Here is a 13772-nt window from a genome sequence, read left to right as displayed (position 1 = left end):
TTTGAAACTTAGGAAAGTCATAAATCTACAGTAATCACGGCCATCTGTCTCCACGTCCAGCTAAAAGACCAGCGTGCAACCAAACTAAGAATCCCAAACCTAGAGACCAGACTCTGCAAGCTGTTTCTTCTTTGACTGACGGACTTGACGTGACTGACTTGAGGTTTTGTTTTGGGAGTTTTCTTTTGGGGCATTTTGGGCTTGGACTGTAATGGTCTGGGGTTTTTTTTCCCTCATACATCTGGTGTTAATGTAGAGTTGCCATAAAGGGTTAGGTTTGGGAGTTAAGTTTATTAAAGTAACTCTATTATTGTTCATTTGCTAATAAATTTTGTGTTAAACTTAATTAATCTGTTTGTACATCTCTTAATTTCTGCTGGTGAGGTGTAACAAACTAAAGTCACTGGGCATTGAGAAGAAAACACCTCAACAGTTTCAATGGATGGAGGAGAAAATGATTACAAATAAAGCAGATCATGCCTGCAAGACTTTCTTTATTTTTGAATATTTTATTTGAATTTTTTGTCCATACATGGAGTCAGTTACAAAATTGAAAAAATACGAATAGAAAAATTATAAATCCATTATACACTTCATGGTCCCCCCAAACCCCTCTCACCCTAGAAATCCCAAAAGTAAAAAGGAGGAGAAAAGAAAAAGGAAAGAAAAGACAAGAATGAAAAGGAAAAAAAAAGAAAGAAAATCAAGGAGAGCAGAAAATATTTCTAAGAAAGTGCCACTCACCACATAGATCTGCAATATTTATTCCATTTAATTCTTTGGAGAAGGTTAACACAAGTACCTAAAATTCAAAGATCATCTAAAAATTTATGCCTGAAATTTGTAAATATGGGTGCCAAATTTGCAAAAAATGTATCATAATTATTTCTTAAATTATAAGTAATCTTCTCAAGGAGAACACAACTATGCATCTTGGCATTCCATCGTGCCATACCTCAATGTGAATCAGATTTCCAGGTAACTGCTATACATCGTGCCATACCTCAATGTGAATCAGATTTCCAGGTAACTGCTATACATTTTCATGCCACTGCTAATGCTATTTTGACATGTTCAGTTTGGTATTTAGATAATTCAATTTAGGCCTCATCTCTACAATATTCCCTCATAAAAATAGTTCTGGGATTTTGTGGAAACTTAATTCCTGTAACCTGTTCTAAAAAAAATTCCTAAATCTGTCCAATAAGGTCTTATCTTGGGACATGATCAAATTCAATGTAAAAAAGTACCTACCTCTTTGCCACAACTAAAGCATTCATCTGATAAATCTAACTTCGACCTATTTAACTTCTGTGACGAGATACAATTGATGTAAAAAGTTATATTGAACCAATCTGTACCTTACATTTATTGTATTTGTCATACTATCCTTACTCAGACCAGTTTTGTTCATCAATTCTAACATTTAAATCTGATTCCTATCTCTGTCTGGACATATGAACTCCCTGTTTAGGAGTTCCTATTTGAAGTAGAAGATACATAGCAGATTCTTTATATTTTGCTTTTGAACCAGTACATTTGTAGTATATCACTACACTTGTAGTAATATTGTTGGGTCTAATTTATCCCTTAAATACACTCTTAACTGAAAATAGCAAAAAATTGTGTTATTAAGTGTTCCATACTTATTTTTTAATTGATCAAATGACATCAAGGTCCTCCTTTATAAAAATCTTCAATATCTCTGATCCCCTTACAAGACCAAATAACTAAAAATTGATTATCCATTGTAAAAGGAATAAGACTTTTTCAACATCGGAAATGATGAGCAACATTTAGACTGATAATTTCCAACAAGAGAGAATTCTAGTGCCTATCTTTGATAATCTATGACATTACTTTGACTGAGTTCCACCTCCTCTTCCCCCCCACCCCCCAACACCACTAATATTCTGGGGATGAGACATTCACAAGAATGTAAAAAAAGTCAAACCACATAAATACTTTGCCAAAAAGAGCACATTAGAAGTTGGTATACCAGACTGAGCAACATGACTCCTGACACCCCAATGCATGCCCACCATCTACAAGACACAAGTCAGGAATATGATGAATAACACTTCCAGAGGTGGAAATCCATTTACCTGAATGAATGCATTTCAACAACTCTGAAGAATTGCAATATCATACAGGCTAAAGCTGCCCACTTAATTGCCATCTAATCCAACTTAAGTGTTCACCAACTCCATCACCCTGGCAGAAAAATGTATTATTTTCAAAATATAGAACAATTACTCATCTAGTTCTTCACTGCAGCATCCTGTCCTGAGATCTCCACAAGCAAAAGGGTCAAGGGTAGCAACTGTACTGAACAGCAGAGTTCCATTCTTACATGGAATAGATTGACAATTCTTCAATCTCCAGGTGCATACGCTGGAACTTCCTCTTCAGCAGCCATTCTCAACCTGTTTTTGGCTAGAGCCCCCTTAGGACTCTACTCAAAGTTTATGGGCCCCCTTCCCTGTGAAGCAGTCATTTAATTGGTTTCTTCCATATTTCTCTCCTACCAACTACATAAAAACAAAAAAATAATTTATGATTGGTCCATACACCCCCCCCCCCCACCACCACCACCACTAAATATGCTGTGGTGCCACAGTGGTGGCAAAGGCAAAAATACAAATAAATGTAACAATGTATAGCGATGGAAATTAATGGATATGAAACTAAGGGTGGGAAAAGACTTTGAATGGTTTTTCTTTTCTAAATAATTTATTATGAATAAAGTTGGAGCTGGGTTTGAAATACTTCAGGTTGCTGTGGGAAGGGAGGGAAGAGATAGCAACAATCTTTGTCTCCTTCTTGGCCACAGGGGAGGATTAGATAATGGCAAATGTGGTCCCCTTGTTTAAAAAAAAAGATAATAGGGAGAATGCTGGAAACTATAGACCTTATAGTCTTACACCAGTGGTGTGCGAACTATTGGAGAAGATTCTTAAGGACAGGATTTATGAGCATTTGGAGAAGTACAGTCTTCTCAGGAATAGTCAGCATGGCTTTGTGAGTGCAAGGTTATACCTTACAAGCATAATTGAGTTTGTGAGGTTACATAAAAAATTGATGAAGGTAGGGCATAGATTTTAGTAAGGCATTTAGAAAGGTCCCCCATGAGACACTCATTCAGAAAGTTATGAGGCAATGGGATAGTTGGAACCTTGATTGTGTGGATTCAAAATTATCTTGCCTGTAGAAAACAGAGAGTAGTAGTAGATGGAAGTATCCTGCCTGGAGGTCAGTGGTTGGATACTTAACTGTGGGAAAGAACAGAAGGACCTTGGGTTCCAAATCCATACACTTCTCAAGGTTGAGATGTAGATCGATGCGATAGTTAAGATGGCCTATGGAATGCTGGGCTTCATTTGTAGGGGATCGAGTTGAAGAGTCGAGAGGTCATTTTGTAATGCTACAAATTTCTGGTGAGACCACACAGAGTATTGTGTTCATTATTGGAAGGATTTTTGTTGTTGTTAGATATGCAGCATGGTAACAGGGCATTTTGGTCCACAAGTCCATGCTGCCCAAATTAAACCCAATTTCAAATGGTGGGAGGAAACTGGAGCACCCGGGGAAAACCTATGGAGACACAGGGAGAATGCACAAACACCTTACAGATAACACAGGATTCAAACCCCAGTCCCGATCGCTGGTGCGGTAAAGGCATTGTGCTAACTACTATGCCATCTGTGCCACCCCTTTTATTTCTGTAATAATACCAAAATAATGTGGAAAATATGGAGAGGCTGCAGAAGAGATTCCCCAGGATGTTACCTGAATTGGAAAATAAGTCTTATGAGGCAAGATTAGCAGAGCTGGGACTTTTCTCTTTGGAGCATAGAACAATGAGAGGAGACTTAATAGAGATCTATAAAATTCTGAGAGGCATAGATAAGGTAGTCAGCCAGCATTTTTTTCTCAGGGCAGAAGTGGCAAACACCAGAGGATATCTATGCAAAGTGAAGGGAGGTAAATTTAGGAGATATATCAGGGGTAGTTTTTTTTTAAACAGGGTTGTGGGTGCCTGTAATGCCTTGCCAGGGATGATGGTGGGGAATGGGACATTAGAGACATTTAAGAGACTCTAAGACAGGCACATGGATGGAAGGAAAATAGAGGCTTATGACTTAGATAAGGGTTAATATACTTTTGGTAGGAATGTACAGGTTAGCACAACATTGAGGGCCAAAGTGCTCCAGATTGAAGATACCATGACCTTTTCAGGAACACTTATGGGCAGTTAATTAAGGAAATCTTTTAATACAACAGAAAAATGAATATCAATGAATATTAGACAAATAGTCATTTAAAATTATTTTTTAAAATTAACTTCAGTAGAGGAAAAGCTTTATAGATGCATTATAGAAGCTACTTCAGGGAACCTAGTCACTGTTCAGACAGGGACAAAAAATTGACCTTTGTTTTCCAGTGGAAGGATGTATCTGGAAGTGTTGCTCATTTATTTATTCTATATGATTACTGACGCCAGTTTGCCTACCAAGAAATTAATAATATTTATGTGATAAGGCCAACAAATGTACTTTTATTCCTTCCTAGTGCAAAGAGTAAACAAGAGTACAGAGCTAAGTAATTGGTTAGTATAAACATGACATTTCACAATAGCAGGTAAAACTATTCTATTCAGAAATGACAATCATCCATGGAAGTTCAAGGATTGCCTCCTTATTGGGATTCCCATCCGACAAGTCGAAAGGGGAATTATAGAAACAAGAACGTGCGCATTACCATTACTAATATAATAGCTTTCTTTTTTTAAATATCAGATATGACCCACGTTACATCTGAGTTTACTTCATGAAAAATAGTGGTCTTTAAGTTCTTCAAATCAATTGATTTAAAGTATTATAATTGTACAAATATTACATTTGATTAGCTCGCAATATTTCCCTCACGTTAATTATAGGGAGTTTTTTTTTCCCCCCACCTGTATTTTGTCACATTTGCGTCAAAATTCTACCGGCCAGTCAACGTTAAACAATTCAATAATTTAATAGAGAAAACAAAAAAGAGGAACATGATCAATATATAAGCATTTTCAGAACTATTAATGCCCATTTTCAATGGTATTTATAACTGGTCCCAGTTCTTCTGGGCATCATCGGTGTTCGCGATAAGGTAACCCTGCCAGATATTCAAGACAGTTACAGCTCATAGTTATTCATTACTTTTTGGAACAAGCCTTGCTAAGCTGTAGATGTATTTACAGCTATCTATTTTATTTTGTATTTTCCTGCAGTTGCCCATGCAGAAAATATGAATGTACAGATAAACCAACATGAAATTTCTTATGTAGGCTACATCAGTCATAGAGCGCGATATGGCGTCGCAGAGCTCTGGATGGGATGAGGAATGGAGGGTGGGAGCCAACTACAATGCGCACGCTGTTCTACTTAGAGTCTCTCGGCCACAAGTTATCAGGTAGGTCATTGCACCGAGTTTAGGCCAAGATTTCGGTCTCCAATAAATTATAAGTATACTAATTTGCTCAGCGATGTTAACATTCAGCTTGCTATGTATCCAGTAATCTTCCTGCTAGGTAAATGGACTCGCGAGTGCGGAGCTGTGTGGCAAAACGTATCCTTCTGCTCACTCTTTTTTAAAACTTAAAGCTGATGCTAACTGCAGTAATAAGGCAGAGGGGATCCCCCCGTTGGAACACCGTCAAATATGTCGTGTTGACGTTAATATCCATTTACATTATTCGTGTAAGAACATGAAAAATATTTTATAAATTAAGACAATCTTACCCGCTCAGAGAGGATCTAACCATTTTTAGATTACTGGTGTTACAAACTCGACCTGCCATTAACCTATTATTGGATAAAGGCGTCCATCAAATCCAATTATTAAAAGCCAATGGCTTTTAACTAAAACAACCTTGATACCTGGCAGAAAATTATTTAATATTAAATATTCAGACTTCTCAAGAAATTTCTAATATGAATCTAATCTTCCAATTCTGTTTAATTCACACTAGGATAATGAATGTATTCGATAATCAAGTGCATATTAGCAATAATTGATCATATGTTCTTTACAAAATTAAAATTTGCCATTTTAAATAACAGAAGAGATATTATTTCAACCTCAAAAAGTCATTTGGGGTCACTAAAACACAAGGAAACAATCTGCGTTGAAGAAGGTTTCCACACGACATTTCGTCCTAAAAACAATAAGTTTGTCCTAGTCTATCGTTGTACAATCGCATCTCAAACGGGGAAATCATTTTTCCTTCGACTTTAGATATACCGGCCTTTAACACCGTTCATAGTTAAAAAAAAATGCCTGTCTAGGAAATGTCTATATTTTCCAAATGGCGAGGAAACACGGGAAACTATTTCACTGAATATCCTTCCTTAACAGCGGCTTTGTTTGGTTACATCGGGGGGGGGGGGGGGGGGGAGAGAGAAACGAAGAGTCCCGTAGATGCATTGAATTCGTCATTAAAATTAATTAAAGGTGTTACCAATTTAATAAAAAAATGGGATAATTACCACAAAGAAAACATATATAAATTACAATTCAGGTAGGCAGGCAAGACCATTTTGCTATTCTGCAATCTCTTTTAGTGCCATAAAAAAATCTATATAAGGTTTTTATGCCTTGCGTTCCAAAGTTATTCCTATGCATATCCATGCAATATTTTTCCGCTTTCCCTCGATAAAATTGCCAAATAATAATGAATCATTTCATAAATAATGGCTTGGCTGTCTTATCTGGGCAGGGCGGACAGGGCTGGTTTCTTATCTCGCCTGGCCACATTGCTGTAGTGTTCCGTTCTCCATACTAAATAGGAAATCGAACGTGATGTAAAATCTACTCCACTCTCCAAGGCATAAGCTGCCAAAAAAACTTAATACAGCACAAAGATCAGTCATGGAGGGGGTTGAAAATGGCTGCTAACGCTTTTCTAATAAGCAAGGACGGTGAGTAGATTTCTGGTTACCATCCCTTCATGGTGTGTTTTATGCAGGAAGAGTATAAAAGGTCGAATTATAACTGATTTCGAATAGTGTAAATAATTGCAACATCAATGTACTTTTCGAAAATTGCAATTATAAAAAAAGCATGAAAATGGCTGCAAGCATTGTTTGCAGTAATCCCAGGAGTGAGGAGTCTTTCTTGAGATATTAATTGCCTAATGGATGAGGTAATAATGAAATCTTTAATATTTTAATTTGGTTTCTGGAAGTCGGGGTGATTTTGCAAATGGAAAGAGAAATAGATAAAGCTTCCTTAAGTTATGATCCAATAATTTCTCACAGTCACATTTCCCGATTTGCGCGTCTGAAGGATTTTTTTTCCTGGTGATAATATTTGCCGCAACAAGAATTAATTAATAAATAGGAGAAAGAACAGTAGCGACGTTCATATACAGTTATCTGGCTCATTTCAAGATGCGACTGCAATAAATTCGACGATAGTTTTTGCCAGGTTTCGTTCCAGGAATGTTTTGTCCGCTATTCATGAACCCACTCGGAGAAATGAGAACAGACTATCGTATATTTAATTAGATTGGGGGAGGGATTTTAACAAATGGCGGTGTGAATTCTTAAAGGTGATTTATGCCTGTTTCATTATTGCAACAAGTCCGTACAAAATAAAGTTTAAGTGTAGACCATTGTCCTAGCTCAGATTTTCCTTTGCAACATTGGGTGGTCTCCTTCAAGCCAAATTTATTTGGATAAAACCCAAAGGAACTATAAAATACTGTAATGACGATGTAGAAATATTAGTAACAAGGGCTGGCTGCCCTTGAACAATCAGACTGCCCTCATTTCGCCCCATTGTGCTTGGCGTGTTTATTTTGTCCTTTCCATTTTGTTGAGGCCGCATGCTGGGCATGGACACACAGCCCGGAACTGCTAAATGCGGCACCGTCAGACTGTATGTCTTTTTAATGGGACACAAGTTAGTTCACCGCATATCTGAAGGATTTTATTTAAACTGAAGCAACTACGTGATGGAAACGCTTTCTTTCAAAGGGATATTTGTATTAACTTGCACGATGTTGACAGGCAAGCTCCAAATTTTGTCATATAACGTGGGTAATTATAATGACTGATGTTGTGTCATCCTGCAGTTTTCGTTTGAGGATTTTTTTTTTCTTATCCTTGCTGACATAAGTGTGCGAATTACAACCAAACGCATTTTATGCTAAATACATTATGCGGTGGAGCAGTTTGGTCCCAACGTACAATTACAGACGTGTACTTCTGAGCTCGTACACAATTAATTTGAAAAGATTATAACGTGCCCGCAGCCTTAGCATCCAGAGGCGATTTAAAGCTTTAATTGATCAACTGTTTTAAGGATGTTGGTTGATTTTCCATAAATTGTGGAAAGCTTAATCCGCCCAAGAAGCTTTTTGCTTCTTGTGGAGAATAAAAGGGCACGAATGATGCCGGCTCTTTAGCACAAGAAACGAATCGAGTACTCGGAAAAAAACAGTAGCCCAGGACTCAACGTGAGTGTTTGACTTCGGGTATTCTAAAGGGAACAGGGTTCCATAAATGTGAACGAAAACGACTTGGCTGCAATACGATATGGATTAAGTATTCCTCAATTAAATGAGATGAAACTTGTAGCATTTCTTCCGGTCGAAGATCATCAGAAACTCCTTATTAGAGTAAAACATGAAAGAAAGTCTGCAGACGCAGTCGCCTTATTTGAGTCTTTTGAAAGACGCATCACTCGATATAAAAATAAGCCGAATTGATATTGAGAGCTCTGCTGCAGGCAGAAATAAGCTCGACTTCTATTTGCCCCTTTGAAAGCAACTTGCATTAGTTAATACCTATATTGCATTCGCTGGTACAGAAAGTCGATGGGAACTTTTAGTGTCAGATCTACATTTACAACCCCATGAAGGCTTGATGAATTGAGTTGAGCCGGTGGTAATATTCAGGTGATGCCCAATGAACTGAGACCAAACTATCAAGTCATTGCCAAAGTCAGGAGAGCGTTTATTTGATTCTGTAAACCATTTGATTGCGAGCTCGGTTGATTTTATTGCGAGAGCTGTTCTCCCCTGTGTCTTACGGCAATGTTTCTTGCAGATGAAGTTGCTTCGGTCTTTCTTCCAATCTCTGACGCGATATCAGTCAAGACGTTGACCATTTCCGCGTCTCCACACGATGATGGGAAAGGTCGGACTGGATCATGGGGAAAATCGCAGCGATGACCTGAGCCCCGCTCAGAAAGATTCCCCCAGACAAACACCGGAAAACACGAGCGAGCCTGCAGACCAGTCCGCTGAGGGACACCTGGTCCAAGCCGAGGAACAAACTGCGTCAAATGATGAGGTTTCCAAGGAAACGAGGCACGACTCCCCTGATCCCCTATCGGAAATGCCCGTCATCAACCTGATGCAAAGAGGGATCCAGCCTATAAATGAGAGTGATCAGAAAGGCACGTTCACTCATTCAGTGCCGACCACTGAGCTGTCAAGACCCCCGGTGCCTCTGACTCTGCAGAGCCCAGTCAGTGAGAATCGGATGGTCCAGTTAACGGCAGCTCACCTCACTCTGCCTGCAGCCAGAGCGATGCTGTACAACAGCACGCCCCAGTATCAGACCCTGCCTCTTCTAAGCAGGTCAGTCTCGTTATGGTTAAATTAAGCAAATCTGTTTTGTGCTGTTTTTAGATCTGAGTGCAATACGACCAGAATTAATTTTGATGGCTTCAAACTTGTTTCCCAATTCACAGTTAGCATTTGAGTTAAGACAAATTGTGATTTGTAAGATGCTATTGTTTTAGTCATTCAAAAACGACTGCTTTAGCCGCGATGACTTCTTCGTGGATCAATACAAGAAATAAGAACGTATACCATTAGATTTCATTTGCTCGAAGCATTCTTTGAAATGACTGTCGATGTTTAATATGCAAGATTCCAGATTTTCTTCACTAATGTCCCTTTCTTATTTCAATGGCTTCATCTCAGTGATCCAGAACCATTCAACATGTTCCCCAGTAACAGAGTAAAACGAAGACCAGCTCCTTACGAAGTGGAAGTCACTACTGGTATGGGCAATCAATCTTCGAATTCACTGTGTCTTAAACCGTACCCATCCATGTCCGGGTGTTGATAAGAGTTTCTAGGTACCCGATTGCAATAATTTAGCAAGTATCTACGGTACTGATAGGCGACACCTATTGTGGCCTGTAGTCATGCAGTGCAAGGAGACAAGCGTGCATTAATAGAATTGAAAAGTAGTTCAGTTAGCTCAGCAGATCTTCGCGGGTTCATGCTTCACGTACAATCACGGGGACTGTCCCGTGGCCACGTGCGTGCGGTACAGAAACACGACAGCCCCCTCCACTAGCATTGCTTTTGTTCCACGAGTTCTCTAACTGTAAGTCGCCACAACCATTTCCACGTGTTTGGTTATTTGCCCCCCCTTTTTTTTGTGCATCCAGGGGGGACGCAGCCTAAAATCGTCCGGAGAATCTTTACAAACAGCAGGGAGAGGTGGAGGCAGCAAAATGTCAACGGGGCCTTTGCCGAACTTCGAAAATTAATCCCGACACACCCACCCGATAAGAAACTGAGCAAGAATGAGATCCTGCGCCTGGCGATGAAATATATCAATTTTTTGGCCAAACTCCTTAGTGATCAGGAGCAGGAGGGCGAGCAGCGAGGGTTACAGATTAAAGAGGCGGACAGTACCAGACTGGCCAGCGATGACATCCAGGAGATGTCTCCAGACTCGAGCTGTGGAAGCTGTTTTGATGGAACAGGAAGCCCGGGAAGTCTAAGCGAAGAGCACGATCACCTCGAGTCACGACACGGAAACCACCATCACTCTATACTTCCTCCAGATGTCAATGGACAACGGTGATATCCTTGCAAAAAAGCGCCGACAGGGAGAATGGAAAATTGCAGCTAAAGATAACACGGACTATGACACTTACCACCGTCTGCCGAATCGATTAGCGTTTTAGTTTCATTATTTTCTGTATCACTCACATTTTCAGGTACAAAATAACTAGACAACTGTCCTTTTGGATTTAAATTAATCTGTTACCGGAATTATTATTGATTCTGTCTAAAGGCAGAATGTAATCTTTCCTAAAATCGTGGTACATGTAAATATTGTACGAGCTTCGAGCGCTGTATATGGAGGGAAAGGGCGCTTCCGTCATGGAAAATCTAAGAGGACCAGGATTAGTGTTATTTAAAACAGTAACATCCCCTCCCCCCACCCCCCCCCCCAACAAAGAGATGCATGTTAGACTTTCTATCAGTCCAAACACTCCAGCCGGAACACACTAATCATTTATCAAAGAAGCACTGAGTAGGAGAGGTACTTTGTTTTACATTAAAACTTGGGTTCTCAAAAAGGGATCCCAGAACGTCAAACGTAAATAAAGAAGCTCATAAATGTTAGAGGAAACAAAATATAAAAAACGCCCTTGAATTGTTGAAATATTGCAATTTAAGTAAAAGACTGAGGGTTTAAATCTTTGAAAAAAAAATTAGATTTCCTAGGATAACTATTTTGTATATTTTCGTGGTTTGAACCACTTGCTGTGTATTACCAGGATTGTTGCAGCTATTTACAGGTCCTTGTTTTCTATTTCTTATGGAGAAATTATTTATTCCATGTGCTCAATTGGAACATCTAGAATATCAGGCGTTTGTATGGGTACAGATTGTGACATTTTTCCTTGTACTTTAACATTCTGCAAAGAGAAACAGATCATGTATTTAATAATTCGATGGACAACGTGTTGTTAATTTTTAAACTGTAAAAGGCATGGTACATTCCTTATTTTCCCCGTTCGCTTTTGCCTGCTATATGTATTGTGAATACCATAAGATATAATTCACGCTGCACTTTCAGTACATTTTGCATGTGACTTTTTTTCTGCGTTTGCAGAGATTGGGTAACGAAACCTGTTAATTATTACAATTACTGACAGGGCCATTCTCATTGGTATCCTTTGTAAAGTCGAGTGAGGCTGCAAAGTTGCGTGCAGTATGTATATCACGTATTGTTGTAAAATATGCAATGTTATATTACCAAGAATTTACTTTTAATAAATTGTATACAATTTAAACCAGTAACCTCCTCTGCCTAGTTTACTATTTTTTTTTAGTCCCATTTCTAAGTGATTTTGCTCAAATAAGAAATGGATCACATCATTTATGAGTTAAGAGTTTTAAAATTTGATTTTGGATGTTTATGGGATTTAAAAACGTATAAATAACCAGTTCCTCATAACAAGTAGCTATAGCTTCAGTTCAAGATATTATCTATGTTGACGTTTAGAAAATACCAACACTTACATCCCCATCACAGAATGTAGACATATGTACTGTACGTCCGCACTGCAGACTAATATAGCAGGGAGACATGTTTCATAATTTTTGGTGGACAACATACTACAGCAGGGGAGTCTTCTTTGACAGCGAACACATTTATATGCCTGCACTATAATATAGATAATACATAGAAGGTGTGCAGATGTCTATCATTGTCCATTGATGTATGTACCATCCCCCTCCTAAATATTTAACTGATAATTAAACCTAACGTTTGCCTGGGGAGTGGAGATGAGTTGTGTGGTTCCACCATCCCCACTGCCATCACTCCAACTCCCAAAAATTAGCGAACGTGTAAAGCTTCCAAATGAACCTATACTAATATTTCAACCCTGAGAGGTGATTTCATAAAGGCAACGGATATCTTGCCGTTAACAATAGTTAGGTCATTGTATCTGGTTGATTTGATTTTTTGCATTTTTGGAGAGCAGTCATCAAAATGACCCGAAGAGTTGTTATTACTGAATTGTGGCTTTCAGAATAAGTATATAATATAAATATTTTTATTCTGCGCTTTTCAAGAATGCTTCTGAAATTCTCTTGCGTCATCTCTGATTCAATAATCCGTAATTGCTTTTCCGAGACAGTGCACAACAGAGTGAAATCTCGATAAAGCAGGCACTTGCTGGGATTTGCTACGTATACGTTGGTACATCCAACCAAACATATAGAAATGTTCCATTTGAAATCACATTATGATATCCGGTGTACGATTTCAATGAAAATCTTATCAAACAGCAAAACAAACCGATCTCTATTTCACATTCTTTCCGACCATCGCCCCTGTGCCACATCAGGTTAGCCCTTGGGAATCTAAGCACGGAATTCAAGTTGTCTAATTATGTAAATTCTTCCAGGGGATCAATCCCTATGGAGTTCTCCCACTTGGAAACTGGAAAGTATTACTCCCTAGCAGCCCAACCCTTGCCCCACCACCACTCTGAGCGGTGAACTTTCATTCTTAAGGGCATAATGTAACAGGATGGAAAATGCAACCATAAAAGTATTGACAAAATGCATACGAACATTACATTTGAATCAAAAATCTCAGGAATACTGAAATCTTTATTTTTAGCCCCCAATATAGTTCATTATTTTACTCTGATCAATTTTAAACAGTGATAAAGAATTTGCAGAGTAAATGCCAAATGCTCAAATAGAATTCATACTTTCTCTCCCAATATTTCCCTCTTATATAACCATATAACCACTTACAGCACAGAACAGGCCAGTTCGGCCCTACTAGTCCATGCCGTAGCAAATCCCCACCCTCCTAGTCCCACTGACCAGCACCCGGTCCATACCCCTCTAGTCCCCTCCTATCCATGTAACGATCCAGTCTTTCCTTAAATGTAACCAATGATCCCGCCTCGACCACGTCTGCCGGAAGCTCATTCCACATCTCCAC

At 38.8% G+C, this 13772-nt stretch overlaps 1 protein-coding gene across 3 annotated transcripts; it reads left to right on the top strand.

Moving 5' to 3' along the window:
- Positions 1-5371: 5371 nt before the first annotated feature.
- On the top strand, positions 5372-12106 carry LOC138763801 (T-cell acute lymphocytic leukemia protein 1 homolog). Of its 3 annotated transcripts, none has more exons than XM_069938565.1 (4): positions 5372-5454; positions 9096-9631; positions 9980-10059; positions 10456-12106. In XM_069938565.1, exons 2-4 carry the CDS (start codon positions 9174-9176, stop codon positions 10875-10877), a joined length of 960 nt encoding a protein of 319 aa, XP_069794666.1. In that variant the 5' UTR covers positions 5372-5454; positions 9096-9173; the 3' UTR covers positions 10878-12106. The 3 variants fall into 3 exon arrangements, with proteins under 3 accessions (XP_069794666.1, XP_069794664.1, XP_069794665.1); XM_069938563.1 differs by lacking the exon at positions 5372-5454 and adding an exon at positions 6784-6962; XM_069938564.1 differs by lacking the exon at positions 5372-5454 and adding an exon at positions 7093-7186.
- Positions 12107-13772: the final 1666 nt, after the last annotated feature.

The sequence above is a fragment of the Narcine bancroftii genome, chromosome 5 (assembly GCF_036971445.1).
Source record: "Narcine bancroftii isolate sNarBan1 chromosome 5, sNarBan1.hap1, whole genome shotgun sequence".
Classification (NCBI taxonomy): Eukaryota; Metazoa; Chordata; class Chondrichthyes; order Torpediniformes; family Narcinidae; genus Narcine; species Narcine bancroftii.
Note: the sequence above shows the minus strand (reverse complement) of the source record. Positions and strands in the feature narration are given on the sequence as shown.

What these genes read in the sequence shown, in the direction of transcription:
- LOC138763801 (XM_069938565.1), top strand. Translation starts at nt 9,174, where the DNA reads ATGATGGGAAAGGTCGGACTGGATCATGGGGAAAATCGCAGCGATGAC. An exon ending in ACCCTGCCTCTTCTAAGCAG is followed by an intron (nt 9,632 to 9,979) that starts GTCAGTCTCGTT and finishes GCTTCATCTCAG; the next exon opens with TGATCCAGAACCATTCAACA. An exon ending in CGAAGTGGAAGTCACTACTG is followed by an intron (nt 10,060 to 10,455) that starts GTATGGGCAATC and finishes TTGTGCATCCAG; the next exon opens with GGGGGACGCAGCCTAAAATC.